General features: G+C 45.4%; 1 protein-coding gene across 1 annotated transcript; it reads right to left on the reverse strand.

Moving 5' to 3' along the window:
* Positions 1-2,136: 2,136 nt before the first annotated feature.
* Positions 2,137-15,432, reverse strand: CXCL14 (C-X-C motif chemokine ligand 14). The gene is made up of 4 exons (XM_038772855.1): positions 15,213-15,432; positions 14,510-14,615; positions 6,108-6,221; positions 2,137-3,333 (listed from the first exon to the last, which is right to left on the reverse strand). The coding sequence occupies exons 1-4, from the start codon at positions 15,274-15,276 to the stop codon at positions 3,318-3,320; spliced, it is 300 nt and encodes a 99-aa protein (XP_038628783.1). The 5' UTR covers positions 15,277-15,432; the 3' UTR covers positions 2,137-3,317.
* Between the last annotated feature and the right edge of the window lie 2,807 nt (positions 15,433-18,239).

Here is an 18,239-nt window from a genome sequence, read left to right on the forward strand (position 1 = left end):
AGGGTTTTTAAAATATTTTAAAATATGGATCAGTATGAAAATGGTGTCGCTACTGATGATAATCATGGTGATGACGATGATGTTGAATGATGATGATGTAGTTAATGATATGGATTTATGGATCCAAGTAGGTATATTCACTTAGGGGGTGAGGTGGGAGAGCCATAAGCTGCCTGACATCATGACTGTCAATGTTCAGGTTGTTGCATTGTCTTCAAGTGATCATACGTGGACAGAATGTGTCTACCAAATCTGTTTATTTGTACTTTCCCAAGCGCTTAGTACAGTCCTCTGCACATAGTAAGCACTCAATAAATACCATTGACTGATTTAAGAATAAGGAAATGTGTGTGTCAGCTAGCACATATGCTTGTTGACAATGTCTGTTTCCCCCCATCTAGAGTGTGAGCCCATTGTGGGCAGGGATTGTCTCTATTTGTTGCTGAATTGTACTTTTCAAGTGCGTAGTACAGTACTCTGTACAGAGTAAGCACTCAATAAATACGATTCAATGAATGACAATGACCTTTATCCCTCTTTCAAGGCCCTTGTAGAAGTGAAGCCTGGAATTGTGTAAGGCCAATCTGGGGTTTCCCTTTCTAGTTTACCCCTCTTCTTTCTGTCCATGGCCATCCCTGGCAACAGGCTCCACAGCTCCTGAACCCAAACATGCAGTCCCTGCTCTTTGGTCTCAGTTACAGGATCACTTTATCTACACCCTCCCTCCTACCCAGAACTTCCTCTCTTTTTACCTCTGGCAGACCACTGCTCTCCCCATCTTCCAAGTCCTTCTGAAATCACATCTCCTCCAGGAAGCCTTCCCTGACTAATCTCTCATTTCACCATCCTATTTCCCTCCTTAATGCAATTGCCAATGCACTTGAGTCCTTACCGCTTAAGCACTTTGGTACTCCTTACCCCACCACCTCTCCCCACAGTACTTGTGTATGTATCTTTGTACATGGTCATTTTCCCTACCTGTAATTTCTTCGAGTGTCTCCCTCATTAGATTATAAACTCTATGAGGGTGGGGATCATGTCTACTATAGCACTTCTGTACTTTTCCATAATTCCTCTATTTATATTAATGGGCTTAGGAGTCAGAGGTCATGGGTTCTAATCCCGGCTCTGCTACTTGTCTGCTGTGACTTTGGGCAAGTCAACTTCTCTGTGCCTCCGTTATCTCAGCTGTAAAATGGGGATTAAGACTGTGAGCCGCGTGTGGGACCACCTGATAACGTTTTATCTATCCCAGTGCTTAGAACAGTGCCAAGCATAGTAAGTAAGCACTTAACAAATATCATCATCATTATTATTATTAATGTCTGTCTCCCCCTCTAGACTAAGCTAGTCGTGGGCAGGAAAAGTATCTACCAACTCTGTTATACCGTAGTCTCCCAAGCACTTAGTACAGTGCTCTGCACACAGTAAGCACTCAATAAATACCATTGATTGACTAATTGGTAGAGATTCCATCGTACTTTTCCAAGTGTTTGATTATAGCATTAGCGCTCCATGATTGTTCAGTGAAAGACTGACTGTCTCACTGCTTCAGATGAAAGCATCCCAAGCAGGGTCAGGTGGAAGGATGATGATCAGAAGGGGAAGGTTTTAGCCACAGTCCTCTCGCTGACAATTCCCACCTCTGTCACTCTTCCCAGGTCACAAAGTGTAGAAACATGAAGTACATAGACATTAGTATTTCTCTCATTAAATCACAAGCTCCTTAAGCATAGGGACCATGTCTTTGATTTCTGATGTGCTTTCCCACCACTTCGCACAGTGGTGTTTGCAATCAGTAGGTGCCCAATGAAAACATCAACTAACTGGCTGGCTGATGGATTTCTCACTCATTAGGCCTTATGTACATATCTGTAATTTATTTATTTGCATTGATGTCTGTCTCCCCTCCTCTAGACTGTAAGCTCCTTGTGGACAGGGAATGTGTCTTTTATTGTTGTGTTGTAATCTCCCAAGCTCTGCACACAGTAAGAGCTCAATAAATATGATGGAATGAATGTATGAATGCCCTCAAACAAATATACCATTCATTTAAAGTATCTGAACGGAAGAAAGAACCTCACCTGTTGGTTGCTTTAATCAAGTGAACAAAAACCACACAGCCACAAACCGGGATACCTTTTAAATATATTTTATTACTTTTCCGTTTGTCTTAGAAAGAAATATGAAATCTGCATGCAATTCTAATTACTTCAAACATTTAAATAGCATATGATAATTTAGCAGTACAATCCATTATACTGAAGGAGCAGGATATGGAGCTTCCCTATAGCGTATTTACAAGGGAAAAGGTAGTTTTGTTATTTTCAAAGAGAGCACTGCACTGCTTACCATCGAAGAAGAATTACATTCAAAGTAACAAATATATTGCTTTAGTACTGCATGTCCTGTCTCCAAAGCAACATGCCAATATATGGTCCCTTTCTGAGAGAGAGAAATAGAGAGAGAGAGAATATGAGTGTGTGTGTGTGTGTGTGTGTGTGTGTGTGTGTGTGTGTGTGTGTGTGCATCTATATAGCAAAAGGCTTTCTTTAATGATTTTCACTAGAAATCTAGGGAACCATTTGTTCTGTTTTGGAAGCTTTAAAAGATCTCCAGATTGCAGCAGTGTGCATTTCACAGGCCCACCTGGTAAGGAAAAACAAGCCTCTTTGGGCAACAGCCTTTTGTTATTCAGTTGCCTCCACGTGGCTTTTTTCATATGTGAAAAGATTAAGTGAGGAAAAGTGAAGAAAAATCATTTCCCCCAGCAACCAGGTAAAGAAAGCTCCTGGGACAGTTCCTCATATGACCAGTGACTGGGGAACCCACCTTCAAGGAGCTCCATTATAGAGAGAGGTGTGGTACTTGGTGTGGAAACTTGGGGGGCAACCCCTTAGCCCTATCCAGGCTCCTCAAAGCTGCACAAAATCACAAGGAGAAGGTTCCCTGGGCCTGGAGGAAAGGAAACCCATTACAAAATATCTTAGCGAAGATTATTGTCCAGCTAATGAGCTTATAAAGCCCAAGTGTGATCATAGTGACTTATGAACCAGTACAAAAAAGCATTTTTTAAAAATGAAAAGCATGAGTGTCCCAATTTCAGTGAAGAGCAGGCAGCTATGAAATCTGGAGTGCAAGAGACAGTTATGACATCTGGAAGCTATAAAATGTAAAAACTGACCCTCTGAAAAAAGTGCTTTGCAATAATAGATAAACTGTGTCTTATGTCTGTGAGAAGGAAAGATTCTTCAGCAGAGTCCATTGCTTAAGTCTGCCAGCCACTTCAGATTTTGCTAACTATGATTTTCCTCATGTTATTCTTCATAGACCCTGGAAAAGAAAGGAGACAAAAGATGGGCAGTTGTTTTCATCCACTGTTACAACTCTGTAGTATTGTATTCTCCCAAGCACTTAGTACATGCTCTGCACACAGTAAGTGATCAATAAATATGATATTGATTGATTGATTGATCCACTCGATCAGCCATTTTACAAGGAGGGGCTTCAGCCTCTTTGCCAAATCCAAACAAGAACAGAGCAGATCCCTGCAGAATGGGCACCGTGTCATTTCCTCTCTCGTATCCTTCCAACCCCTTAGTACAGCACTCTACACTCAGCAGAGACCTAGCACAGTGCTGTGCACCCAATAGGTGTCCAGTACCATGCTCTGTTCACAGTAGATACTCAAAAGATACTATTAACTGATACAAATGGGCAGTGCAACCAATGGAATTTCTTTAGGAGCCCATCTTGATCTCCCAATCAGAGAGTGCTCAATAAAAAAACATGAAAATAAATCAGCCAAACACCTTAAAAAAGTTTGTGATGAATGGATGGGCAACCCATGATCTCTACCAGGAATTTTCATCAAGCTGTGGAAAATACTCAAGACTGGTGTTCTCTGTGATTCCAGAAGCTTAACTGGCTGGGGGGAGTGTGCAGTTTAGGGCATTTCTCTGTGCTTGTTTCCATTTCATGTTTAAAGAAGACCTGGCTATCAATGCTATGATGTGAAAATTGCAGAGGAACGTAGTTTCATCTCCAGTGATGGTCATGGTTGAAATATCCAGTGTCACATTCTACCACCTAGCTGGCCCTCTGTGGTTCTAGCTTGTCAATACATGCCCTTGCTTTCCTAGGATACTAAACCAGTTCCTTGCTTTTCTAGATGACTAAACTAACAGCAACCCTCCAACTCCACCAGCCGCTCACTTTTTTAGGTTGCTGAATAGGGACTTTGTTTTTCTAGAATGCTGAGTCAAACTCTGTGCTACGGAAGATCGCTAAGCTGGTTCCCTGCCTGTACTGACCTTCCTTATTTTGCAACCTCAAATGCCTTTCAATGGTCATGCTCTGAATTTAAGGACCAGGCTACCTCACTCTTCAGGGTGATGGCATTGATGTAGAACCTTGTTTTTATCTCATTTTCCAGCTGGTTTAGTTTGATGTAGAGGTTAAATTTCTTCCCTGGCCATTATGATTGCTACAATTACCTCTCATACCTGTATTTTACTTCCTGAAGGCTCAGTTCCCTCTTTCACCCCAGATTTTATGAAGAGTCTTGCCTCCTTCACATAGTCTGATCTCACCATCCTCTCCTGAATTCAGGCAGCTTGTTTGTACTCAAATGCAAATCAGAATCGTCTGCTTTGATTTAGGAAGAGGCTGGAGTGTTTTTCTTCTCTGTTATCACTTGGAGTCTGCTGGCCCAGTCTCCATAAAGAGAATTCTCTAGTCCCTTGTGGCCCTGGACTTGGATGTGCAGGAGATCAGAGCAACCCTGGAGGACAACCTCAAATGTTCTTACAGCTTTGTAGCACAATGACTCAGCCAAGCCATTTTCAGAATACAGGGCAGGCTAATGTTGTGGAAAAAATAGCCAGTCAGCAGAGGGGTTATGCATGGGGCACTGATTCCTGTGGTTCCTTGGACTGCCAACTTTACAGAGACATTGGGAAAAATCTATTGACCAGTCCAGTTTGAGCAGTCTCTGAACCACCAGGCAGGGGAAAAGGATTAGATAGAGTTGATGAGGAGGAATATTCAAGATTCCCTGAGTATTAAATCTCTAATTCACATTTCCAAGAATCAATCAATCAATCAATCAATCAATCATATTTATTGAGCGCTTACTGTGTGCAGAGCACTGTACTAAGCGCTTGGAAAGTACAAGTTGGCAACATATAGAGATGGTCCCTACCCAACAGTGGGCTCACAGTCTAGAAGGGGGAGACAGAGAACAAAACCAAACATATTAACAAAATAAAATTAATAGAATAGATATGAACAAGTAAAATAAATAAATAAATAGAGTAATAAATATGTAGAAACATATATACAGGTGCTGTGGGGAAGGGAAGGAGATAAGGCGGGAGGGATGGAGAGGGGGACGAGGGGGAGAGGAAGGAGGGGGCTCAGTCTGGGAAGGCTTCCTGGAGGAGGTGAGCTCTCAGTAGGGCCTTGAAGGGAGGAAGAGAGCTAGCTTGGCAGATGTGGGGAGGGAGGGCATTCCAGGCCAGGGGGATGACGTGGGCCAGGGGTCGACGGCGGGACAGGCGAGAACGAGGGACGGTGAGGAGATTAGCGGCAGAAGCATAGAAGCATAGACTTCTTAATGGTAGGAAGAACCCAAGTTTTTTTTATGATGAAGAATGAGAAAACAAATAGCTGAACAGGTTTTTATCTCTCAATTCTAGTAGATTTCTGGAGTGAGGGAGAAAGGGGAGCTCACTATCATCCCTTGCTATTTTGCACACGTATAGTAGTTTTTGAAGAGAAACGGAAACAACATGGAAATCTTTGGCTTGTGGACAAGCATTGCTGGGCAAAGTGGAGACCCAGACTTCAAAGCTTTAAGGCCGGTGACATCCCTACATCTTCTCTCTCCTTCCTCTCCCCACCCAGGTACCCCTGCCTTGGCATGATTTCAGCCCCAGTGGGGACATGCGCAGGACTCCCAAGGATGCTTGACTGCTCCCTTCTGTATGCTTTGGAGGAGTCAGGGGGCTTTTTAGGGCCAAAGTCCCCCTTGAGCTTCATGAATTGAAGTGTGTTGGCCTTGTGAGGCTGGGAGGGGCTGGAGGAACACGAGGGGTACTACCTACCTGCGCTTCTCATTCCAGGCGTTGTACCACTTAATGAACTTCTTTGTGCTCTGCAGTTTGGGGTGCAGGCAGTGTTCCTGGCCTCGGTACCGTGACACACTCTTTGTGGTTATGCTGAAACAGAAGGGAGAGCAGAGTGATGGGGAGGCAGTCCAAATTCCCAGCTTTCCACCACTGGGTCTTCTTGCCTCTGCAGCCTGGAGTGCTGGCCTGGGCTGGCTTCTTTGACTCTAGGCCACCCCTAACAGTCCTCATTAGTTAATACACAGAGGCAGGCAGCCAGCTGTTCTCGGCTCCCATGGTGAGCAGCAAAGAGGAAGTGGATTTCCTTGCAGCAGGAGGGAGGCAAAATAGAGCAAAAGGCTGTCTTTTTATAAGGAGCACTAACAAGAATGGCATGTGCACACTGAGAGGAAAAAAAAACTTCCTTGCCATCCAGAGCCAATTAAAGTGTTCAGTGTATTCTCACTTAATAGAAGAGTTGATCATGCGGGTAATAATAATAATAATAATGATAATTCATTCATTAATTCATTCAATCACATTTATTGAGCACTTACTGTGTGCAGAGCACTGTACTAAGCGCTTGGGAAGTACAAGTTGGCAACATATAGAGATGGTCCCTACCCAACAGCGGGCTACAGTCTAGAAGGGGGAGACAGACAACAAAACAAAACATAGTAACAAAATAAAATAAATAGAATAAATATGTACAAGTAAAATAAATAAATAAACAAATAGAGGAATAAATATGTACAAACATATATACATATATACAGATGCTGTGGAGAGGGGAAGGAGGTAAGGCAGGGGGATGGGGAGGGGGAGGAGGGGTGAGGAAGGAGGGGGCTCAGTCTGGGAAGGCCTTCTGGAGGAGGTGAGCTCTCAGTAGGGCAATTGTGATAATTGTTAAGCACTTACTATGTGCCAAGCAATGTACTAAGTGCTAGAATGGATACAAGCAAATCAGGTTGGACACAGTCCCTATCCCATGTGGGATTCACAGTCTCAATCCCCAGTTTACAGATGAGGTAACTGAGTTCCAGGGAAGTAAAGTGGCTAGCTCAAGGTAACACAGCAGACATGTGGCAGAGCTGGGATTAGAACCCATGACCTTCTTACTCCCAGGCCCGTGCTCTATCCACTATGCCATGCTGACGCATTGGAGATGTGCCGAGTGGGGAGGCGGGGGGTGGGGGTGGGGGTGATCAATTGACTTTGTGATGAGCAGATGTCAGTAAGTGGGACGTCTTTGACTTGTAAGCTTGGAACCAGAGCCAACCAGCACTTGATTACGGTCCTCCAGCAGTCAGCTCCTTTCTGCCTTCCTGCAAGGGGGTGTGGGGAGGATGCAGGAGTGTAGGTGAGGCCGCAAAAGAGAAGGATGCAGGAGGGGATATCAGTATGCAGGAGGAAAGAGATTGATGCAGGAGGGAAGCTGAGAATCCAGGAGGGGAAGATGCAGGATGAGAGGTGAGAATCCAAGTGGAGACAATGCAGGAGGGGAAGATGTAAGATGGGAGGTGAGAATTCCCAAGGGGGAGGGAAGATGCAGGAAGAAATGTGAGTACCAAACAAAGGAAAATGCAAGAGAGGAGGATGCAAGAGAAGAAGTGTAGGAGAGAAGAGGAGGATCTAGGAGGAGAGATCAGAACGTAGGAGGGAAGGGCTGAAGTGGGAAGCTGAAGATACAGGGTGCTGCTTTTGATTTGACAGTGTGACTGTAGGAAACAGTTGGTGGGACTCCACGCTTCCAGATGCCTTTGAACTTGTTACTATCTGGTTCCCCTGCCCAAATTCTCCTTACTGTGTGGTTTATTCTTCTTGTCTATTATTTCAGGCTTTTGATGAAATCAGAGGATAGAAGTTGCCTTGATGGGGCTTCTGTTTGTAGTTGCAGAAGTAATTAGATTTTGATGCAGGGAGGTAAATTGGTGGTGGGGGGGCGGTCTACCATTACTGAAGGGACCTTTTTTAAAGGTATGTGTTTCACGCTTACAATATATCAGATACTGTATTAAGCACTGGGGTAGATGCAAGCTAATCAGGTTGGGCACAGTCCATGTCTCACATGGGGCTTAGAGTTTTAGTCCCCATTTTACAGATGAGGTAACTGAGGCACAGAGAAATCAGAGAAGCAGCACAGCCTAGTGGAAATGACATGGACCTGGGAGTCAGAGGACCTGTAATTCTAATGCTGACTGTGCCTCATGACTGCTGTGTGACCTTGGGCTAGTCACTTAACTTCTCTGTGCCTCAGTTACCTCACCTGTAAAATGGGGATTAAATCTTTCTCCCTCCTACTTAAGAGGGAGAGGCACTGGGGTAGATGCAAGCTAATCAGGTTGGGCACATTCCATGTCTCTCATGGGGCTCACAGTTTTAATCCCCATTTTACAGATGAGGTAACTGAGGCACAGAGAAATCAGAGAAGCAGCATGGCCTAGTGGAAAGGACATGAACCTGGGAGTCAGAGGACCTGTAATTCTAATGCTGACTGTGCCTCATGACTGCTGTGTGACCTTGGGCTAGTCACTTAACTTCTTTGTGCCTCAGTTACCTCACCTGTAAAATGGGGATTAAATCTTTCTCCCTCCTACTTAACACTGTGAACCCCAAGTGGGAAAGGGACAATGTCCAGCCTGATTAATTTGTTTTGACTCCAGTGCTTAGAACTGTGCTCAGGGCATAGTAGGCGCTTAACAAGTACTATAAAAACAATTAATTTCCTTGCTCAAGGTCACACAGTAGACAAGCAGAAATTAATTTCCTTGCCCAAGGTCACACAGTAGACAAGCAGCAGAGCCAGGATTAGAACCCAGCTCCTTCTGACTTCCAGGCCTGTGCTCCATCTGCGAGGCCATCTGCTTCTCTGTTTCCCCCCAACCCACCGAGATAGGAGGTTTTAGGAATTCAACAGTTCAAAGGTGTTGGAGAAGCTGTCACAGGCAGTCAACTTTTATTCACTCATTTATTGATATGGAGGCTCACTAACTGATAGTGCTTCTTCCTTTTTGATATTAAACTACTAAAGAGATTCTTGTCAAAAGAAGCCCAGAATTGCAATTTTCTGGGAAAAAAGAGAGATCTTTCAAGCTTGACTTTGATCCTCAAGGCTTAGTTTGAGCAAGCCCTCTCAATGTCTTGTATTTCTCTCTACAGATATTAGGTTTCAGCAAAAAGCACTTCCTCCCTTCCATTTCAAGCTTTCTGATTCCACGCTTGTAAATCCTTTCATGTCTTGCCTCCAAGGCTGGAGTGGAAGCTCTCTGCAAGCAGGAAATGCATTTCATCCTTCTGTTTTATTTTCCCAAGTTCTCACTTTGGTGCACTGCACTCAGTAGTAATCAGTATCATTGCTATTACTACTACAACTACTACTACTACTACTACTACTACTACTACTACTACTACTACTACTACTACTACTACTACTACAAATCATTCTTTCAAACATATTTATTGAGTGCTTACTATGTACAGAGCACTATACTAAGCACTTGGGAGAGTGCAATACAACAATTAACGGGCACATTCCTTGCCCACAACAAGCTTACTACTACTGCTGCTACTAGTAGTACCATAACAGTAAGCACTCAATAAATACAATTAAATGAATGAATGAATGAATGAATAACTGTCTCTAAAGTAATGTTTCTGAAGTGTTGGTTGACTGTGGCAACTTCTCAAAACCAGGAAGGGAGAAACATTTTAGGAGACATATGTTTGGGTTAAAACTTAGACTTACCAATATTCAAGTGCACTTATGTTCAAATCTTTAAATTATACATTATAAATTATTTATTCATATTAATGTCTGTCTCCCCTTCTAAGGTATAAGCTTATTAAGGGCAGGGGATATATCTGCTAATTCCGTTGTATTATACTCTCTCAAGTACTTAGTGTAGTACTCTGTACAAAGTAAGTGCTACATAAATACCACTGACTGATTGATCATGCTGAAAATATGAAAATATGAATGACTCTGTTTTCCTTTTCCTCTGCCACCCTCATGTGACTAGGGGGAAAGACAAAACAAAGCCCTGCCATGCAGATAATTCTCTCTTGCAGACATCTTTCTGGAAGTAAGAGTCCAAAGAGATCCAATGCCCCATGAGAGTTTGGGGGGGAAGGCAAGACTCCCATTAGGGCCTGGATAATGCATACAATTGTGGAAAGATTTTACCAAATAGGGGACTTGCTCTCCTAGGTTTGCTATTAGAGTGCAAATTACACCTGCCAGTAGCAGGAATGTTGGATTCAGAACCTAAAGAACATTGCCTCCCTGACTAAGGAGGCAAAGGGGCATTGCACTGGGTGCAGGTAGAAGTTTCCCTAACAACACACACAAGCCTGAAGCATTTCCCTAGTTACTTACCCCTAATTCATTCATTCATTCAATCATATTTATTGAGCGCTTACTGTGTGCAGAGAACTGTACTAAGCGCTTGGGACAACAGGTAAGTGAAACACATTTAGATCCTTGTGTACAAAACAAGAAGGAGGCAGAATGGAATGGTGAAAGAAATATGTGACTGAGAATCAGAAGACCCACTTTCTAGACCCTGGCCTCTGGCCTGCTGTGTGACCTTACCTAAATTACTTGGTCTCTCTGGACTTCAGTTTCCTCATCTGTAAAATGGTGCTGAGATACCTACTCCCCCTGCTGTTTAGAATGAGAATTGCATGTGGGGCATGCTGTTTGTCATTTTGCATCTCTTCCCGCACTTAGCACAGTGCTTGGCCTGTGGTAGAGAAGGAGAGAAGCAGCATGACCTAGGGGATAGAGCACAGGTCTGGGAGTCAGAAGGACCTGGGTTCTAATCCCGGATCTGTCACTGGTCCTCTGTGTGACCTTGACCAAGTCCAAGTCACTTCACTTCTCTGTGCCTCAGTTATCTCATCTGTAAAATGGGGATTAAGACTGTGAGCCCATATGGGACATGGACTGTGCCCAACCTAATTAGCAGGTATCTACCCCAGGCCTCGTATATTGCCGGGCACATAGTAAGTGCTTTATAAATACCATTTAAAAAAATAGTAAGTGCTTAATAAAAAAACCTTACTATCATTTCAGCTCCATGGAAAGAAAAAATAGAGGCTCCTCTGGTCTGTACTGAGTGGTAGTTCTCCACAGTCCTCAGAAGGCCTCTATCTCTCTGGGGCCCTGCCCTTCATTACCATTCAATCCATCAATCAAGCATATTTATTGAGCAATTACTGTGTGCAGAACACTGTACAGAGTTGGTACACACTTTCCCTGCTCACAGCTGAGCTTATAGTCTGGGGGAGGAGAAAGACATTAATATAAATAAATAAATTATGGATACATACATAAGTGCTGTGGTTCTGAGGGGTGATAAAAGGGAGCCAGTCCTTACTAGGTATTGCAAACCATTAATCATTAACTGGGTCCTCTTCCAAGTGGGAAGACAGATTGCTTCCTAGGTTCTGGCTAAATTCTTGAACTTGCCAATATTTCTCTTCCATTTGACAATGTAGAACTGGGATCCTCATTTTTGCTGTTCACCAGATTGGGGGCTTTGGTTCTGAAACAATGCTGATCAGTAAGCATCAAAGTAGTATAGTGCTAGTATTTATTAACCGCTTACTGTGTGCAGCGGACTGTACTAAGCACTGGGAAAGGGTACACAGGTGGGAATTAGCCCCCATTTGCCCTGGTAGATGGTCTCCAGTTTCCCAAAGTCTGATCATACAGAGTCCCTTCATATGACATCTCCTTCTCTTCGTGTCCCCCTTGAATGGGTGCTGATACTCTCATTGGGCTGCCACTGGTCTAGTTGGGCAAAGAGGAACATTTTCTGGACTCTTCCAGTATTCTCCAATCTCTTCTGTCCCAGTTCCCCAAGACACTACCAGGCCTGGAGACAATCTGCTGCTCTTTCTAATTCCCCCAGAGGGAAGTCGAGAAGAAACTATTCCCTAGGTTGATTACAGTTTGGGTTAAAACAGGGAAATACACTTCTTTTCCCCAGTGGTGAAACTCTCCCACCTAACCTGTGTGTTAGAGGGAGAACTCACCACTTTATCTGCTATAAATTTAAAGGAGCCTTAGGGAAAGATTCCTAGAAGGTTCAAGTGTCCCAGGTGAAAGGATATTGAAACAGATGAAACATACATGCCCATTCTCTTCTGTCTGCTGCCATACTTTAAGACTGAAGAAACACAAACCCATTTATTCATTCTTTTTAATGGCTTAATCTTTGACAAGCACTGCTGTATATACAAGCTAATCAGATCAGATCCAGTCCCTATCCCCACAAGGAGCTCACAATCTGATAGGGAAGGAGAGCTGGTATCTTATCCCCATTTTACAGATGAAGAAATTGAGGGCCAGAGAGATTAGGTGACTTGCCTGAGGTCACACAGCAGTGGCAGAGTTGGGACTGGAACCCACCACTTCTTGGGCACATAGGAAGCACTTTAAAAAAATCCATGATGAATTAAATCTCTAAATTACCTAGGCTGAGTAGGGTTGTGGAAAGAGGGAGGGGGTCAGGGTGCCTAGAGGAGAGGAGAGATCCTGGGGAAGAGAGGAAAGAGGCAAGCCCAAAGACTACTGTTGCTGCTGTTTCACTAGCACACACTCAAACTCCCCAACCCCCTAATGAGAAGCAGTGTTGCCTAGTGGATAGAGCACAGGCCTGGGAGTCAGAAGGAACTGAGTTCTAATCCCAGTCTGCCACTTGTCTGCTATGGGGTCTTGGGCAAGTCACCAGGGCTCAGTTACCTCAAATGTAAAATGGGGATTAATACTGTCAGCCCCATGTGGAACATGGTCTGTGTCCAATGATGTGCATATAGCTATAATTCTACTTATTCTAACGATTTGGACACCTGTCTACATGTTATGTTTTGTTTTCTGTCTCCCCGTTCTAGACTGTGAGCCCGTTGTTGGGTAGGGACCGTCTCTATATGCCGACTTGTACTTCCCAAATACACAGTAAGCACACAGTAAGCGCTCAATAAATACGATTGAATGAATGTATGAATCTTGTATCTACCACCGTGCTTAGTACAGTACCCGGCGTACAGTAAGTAAGCTCTGAGCAAATACCATCAAAGCAAAGCAAAAAACAAAGTCATTAGCAGTAAATATCTCCTGGGAACACCTCAGATTAGCATATGCTGACCCCTTGCTCTGGCGGAGAATAACGTGGGGGCGGTTTCTGGAGAGTAAAGAGGAGGAAAGGGGAGGGAGGGGCGAGATGGTCACTGCTTGCAAAAATGTGCTTTCCGCTTTGTCAGCTTTGTCAGGGACTCACCACACGAGCTGTTTAGGAGGAACGAGTGTTGGCTTCAAATGGTTAATTTGGAGAGTAGAGAAGCAAGGAAACTTGGAGTCCTTCTCCAGGGTGCCCCAGTTTTAAAACCATCCTCAGCATTCCCCACATGCACAGCAGACACAATTCTATCCAAATCCCCACAGAAACCTCTCTCCCGCAGCAGGTACCGGGCGGCTTAGCGCTGCAAACGGAGAGGTTCACTGGGGATGCTACGTTCTACCTGTCTTCGGAAGAGAACACACAAGACTGTCGCTAAAAATCAAGCTCTTCTGCACCCCTCTTCTAGCTGGGAGGAAACGAAGTGCCTAAGAGCAGAGGTCACGCACAATTATACACCCTACTTTATAGCCGGTCCTGCGCAACTCTTAAATACAGCACTTCTCCCACCGGCTCTGGGGAAACGTCGCAGGCGCGGTAGTTTGGGCACCGTAAATTGCAGCTGTTAACTAACAACTGTCCTGTGTCTTTTGGGCTTAGAATGCGCCAATGACTCTGCGAAGCGATGGGACAGGGACAAGGAGTTGGGATTCCGCACAAGGGCTCCCTTAGCGCTGTCCCGCTTTGAAAGGGGCTCTCTCTTGGATGGAAATGTCCTAGTTAGCCAGTTCTTAAACGCTCCCGACAGTCTCAGATCGCTTATCTCCCTCCGCCCGGAGGGAGGGTCATTAAAAACACTTCGGCTTTCACATCCCGAGTTCACAGGTCTCGATTAGAGAAGCAGCGTGGTTTAGTGGCAGGAGCCCAGGCTTGGGAGTTAGAGGTCGTGGGTTCTAATCCCGACTCCGCCACTTGGCAGCTGTGTGACTTTGGGCAAGTCACTTAACTTCTCTGTGCCTCAGTTATCTCATCTGTAAAATGGAGATTAAGACTGTGAGCCCCATCTGGGACAACCTCATTACCTTGTATCTGCCCCAGCGTTTAGGACAAGGCTTGGCACATAAGAAACGCTTAACAAATACCATTATTATTACTAATCAGGATTTTTTTTTGTCAGCAGGCAGAGAAGAAGGCGGCGAGCAGGACAGAGACAGACAACACAAGTCTATTGAGCAAAAGAATCATGTCAGCCCCGAACGGATTAAATAAGAGACTTACATAACCATCTTTTCTTCACAGTGAGGATACTTGGGTTTCACTTCTAGTTTCTTCACGTCGCTGTATCTTATCTTTGGACCTTTTCTTGAACACTTACATTTTGACCCTAAGAGAAATCGCATTCTGAGTTAGGATCTGTTTATTTCTCTTCCGGGGTTTAAAACCGCGGAGTTGCGGCTGTCAGGACGGCGGCAACAGTAACTCTCAATCTCTCTCTCTCTCTCCACCCCCGTATCCCTTTTCCAGTCAATCAATCAATAAATAAATCAATCAATCAAGAGCATCTATTAAGCGGTTACTGTAGGCAGAACACTGTCATCAAAACCCTAAAGAGAATACAAGGGACACGATCCCTGCCCTCAATCTACAATCTGGCAGGGGAGAGAGACGTGAAAACGATTTACAGGTAGGGGAGGCAGCAGAGTTTAAGGATAAATACTTTGAATCCGTCACTTGGAAGGCTTGGGCTCTGTCTTCTGCCCCACGAGAAGACATGAACTTAGCACAAGAACACTTTGGGTACATTCACTACCGAAGCCTTTGCTGTTTCCACCGAGGTGGAGGATGCCCCCTACCTCCCCAAACTTCTAAATAAGTCAATCAACAGGCAGAGGGGGTGAGGAGGGGGGCATCAGGGGATGGGAGGGCGGCAGACAGAGTGAGGTGAGCGGCGAGCAGAAGCCTCGGACGGGACCCTGCTTACCATCCACTCCCACGGAGCATATGGCGACGAAGAGCAGGAGGAAGGCGACGGTCACCAGCTTCATGGCCAATCTGCAGGCAGCGAGGTCGGCGTCCCTCCGAGCCTCCCTAAATCTCTGGTTTTCTCCCCCTCCTCTGCTGGCTCTGAGCAGCCTCCCGGGTCCTGGGCGCGGGGGCTGCCCGGGCAGAGAAATCACGAGGAGAGCAGAGGTTCCCGTGCCAGGCTCGGCTCCCGTCTCGGCTCTGCCTCCTCCCCTCCCCTCGCCCTCTTTTAAAAGCGCCCCAGCCGCCCTCCCGGCGACCTCATTACTATGCAGAGGAACTCTGTGACTCAGTGCAGTTTCCCAACGTGGAGGGGGAGGAGGGCTCCCAGGATTCCACAAAGCCAAAGCCTCCCCATTCCCCCCAACCCCAGCCCCAATAGACGATCGATACAGTGGCGTTCTCTAGGGTGTCGGTGAAGGAGGGGCTGCAAGCCAGAGAGTGGTGGTGGTCCTTGTCCCTTTGCCAGTGGTGAGAACAGAGCAGCCCACTGTCTGGGTGGCTTGGCCGTGGGAGGTGGGGAGATTGATCTGCGTGAGACTCTCCAGCGTTCCTGGGGAGAGTTCATTCCTATCAGTGCAGCCTTCCCAACAACGCAGGTCTTGGCATGGCGCAGCCATCCTCAGCCTGTTCCCGGGGAGGGGGAGAGGTGATAAGGCCAACCAGTTCCTGCCAAAGGGGGAACGGTGCACCACCTGTCTAGAAGTGGCTTCCTAAGGGCCGTCCAACCAAGCAGGAATGACTTGGAGGTTAAGTTGTCCAAGTCGGACTGGGCCGCAAGTGTCCACGGCTGAGCAGGTGATCTGGGGACTGGGATCTCCCATTCTTCACTGGGCTCTTCAGAAACCTCAGGCTCCTTGGGACTTATTTCCCTAGTGCCAGATTCCTCGGGGTTTCCCTGCCCATAATCTTTGTCTCTTGTGCACAATAGGAGGTCTCTTCCATCAATCCATCGATGCCCATGTTAACTCAACCCAAGCACCAGTTTGACTGTAATCCCACTTGTTCTTGAGGGCAGAAATCATGCCTACGTAATGTATTGGAATGTACTCTCCCAAGCACTTAATAAAGTGTTCTGCACACAATAAAAAGCAGTGTGGCCTAGTGGAAAGAGCACAAACCTGGGAGTCAGAGGACCTGGCTTCTAACTAGGCAAGGGGCTCTGCCCCTTGCCTGCTGTGAGACTTTTCTGTGCCTCACTTTCCCCAAATGTAAAATGGGGATTCAATACCTGTTCTCACTCCTTCTTAGACTGTGCGTCCCATACGGGACAGGAACTGTGACCAACCTAATTAACATATCTACACCAGCACTTAGAACAGTTCTTGACACATAGGAACCACTTAAATAAAATAATAATAATTCAAAAAATACAATTGAAAGAATGTTTGATTTTAGTCATTGGTGATTTATACCCATCTCCAGCTCTGGTGCACATACGTACATTTCAAATAATACATTCAATTATTTATTTAGCTAACTAATCACATATTACACATCATCCCACTGAGACAGATGCTCCCATCATAGGCCTGAATGGTCTAACCCTGGGGCTGGGCAGAGATGGAGGAAGACAGCAGGTAATGATAATATTTGGTATACTTGCTGCTGATTTCTTACTATGAGATTTACTATGTGCCAAGTTCCTTGATAAGTGCTGGAATAAGATATAGTACAACCAGATTAGACACAATGGCTGCTCACATGGGGTGCATGGTCTAAAGGGGAGAGCAAACATTTAATCTCCATTTTACAGATGAGGAAATTGAAACAGAGAAATTTGACTGGCCCAAGGTCATAGAGCAGGTAAGTAGCAGAGGCAGGACTAGAACCCAGGCCTCGTGATTCTCAGTCCTGTGCACTTTCCACTTGGCGAACCTGCTTCTCGGCTCACTTTCTCACACTCCCTTTTTTTTTAACCTATTTGTTCCTATCTACCCCCATTCCCTCTTTCCCTTTTTGCTTTTTTCTCTGTTCTTCCAACTTCCACCTTCTTCTCCTCTTTTGTGCCTCCTCCCCCTGGAGGCCAGGCCCTGGGTTCACCTTAGCAACCCTCTCCACAAGTCTCCTGCTCCTGTGCTCCCAGGATCTCAGCAGAGGCCCAGAGACCAGCTCCTTTGGAATAAGAAGGCACAGTGGGAAGACAAATATGAGGACTTCGAATGCTGACATATTGGAAATTCTGGGGTGTTGGTTCCTTGGCTCTCCTGAGTTGGATGGAGAACTCATTCACTCCCCTGGCTTCAACTGCCATCTTTATGTGTATTATTCCCATACCCACCTCTCTAACTCTGACCTCTGTCCTCCTCTGCAGTCTCACATTTTCTCCTGCCATCAGGACCTCTCTACTTGGATGTCCCAATGACACCTCAAACTTAACGTGCCTGAAGTAGTACTCATCTTCCCACCCAAAACATGTCTTCTCCCAGTCTTTCCCAACACTGTAGACAGTACCACCATCCTCTCTGTTTCACTTCCCAATAACCTTAGCATTATACGCAACTCAACTGAAAAGCAGCATGGCCTAGTGGATAGAGCATGGGCCTGGGAGTCTGAAGGACCTGGGTTCTAATCCCTACTTCACCACTTGCCTGCTGTGTGACCTTGGGGAAGTCACGACTTCCCTGTGCCTCAGGTACCCCATCTGTAAAATATGGGACATGGACCGCCCAACCAGATTAGTTTGCATCTACCCCAGCACTTAGTAAGGCGCCTGGAACTTAGGAAGTGCTTACCATAAAAAACAAACTCATCTTTTCATTATTTTCCACTCATCTCTCTCATCCAACCTTTGTATTTAATCTATCATCAAGTCCTGTCAGTTTTACCTTCACAACATCTCTAGAATCTGCCCCTTCTCTTCCACCAAACACCTATCATATCCCACCATGATTTCTGCATCAGCCTCCCCACTGACCTCCCTGCTTCCCATCTCCAGTCCACGCTTCACCTTGGTGCCTGCCTTGACTATTTTTCTGAAAAAACA

The sequence above is a fragment of the Tachyglossus aculeatus genome, chromosome X1, assembly GCF_015852505.1.
Source record: "Tachyglossus aculeatus isolate mTacAcu1 chromosome X1, mTacAcu1.pri, whole genome shotgun sequence".
Taxonomy (NCBI): domain Eukaryota; kingdom Metazoa; phylum Chordata; class Mammalia; order Monotremata; family Tachyglossidae; genus Tachyglossus; species Tachyglossus aculeatus.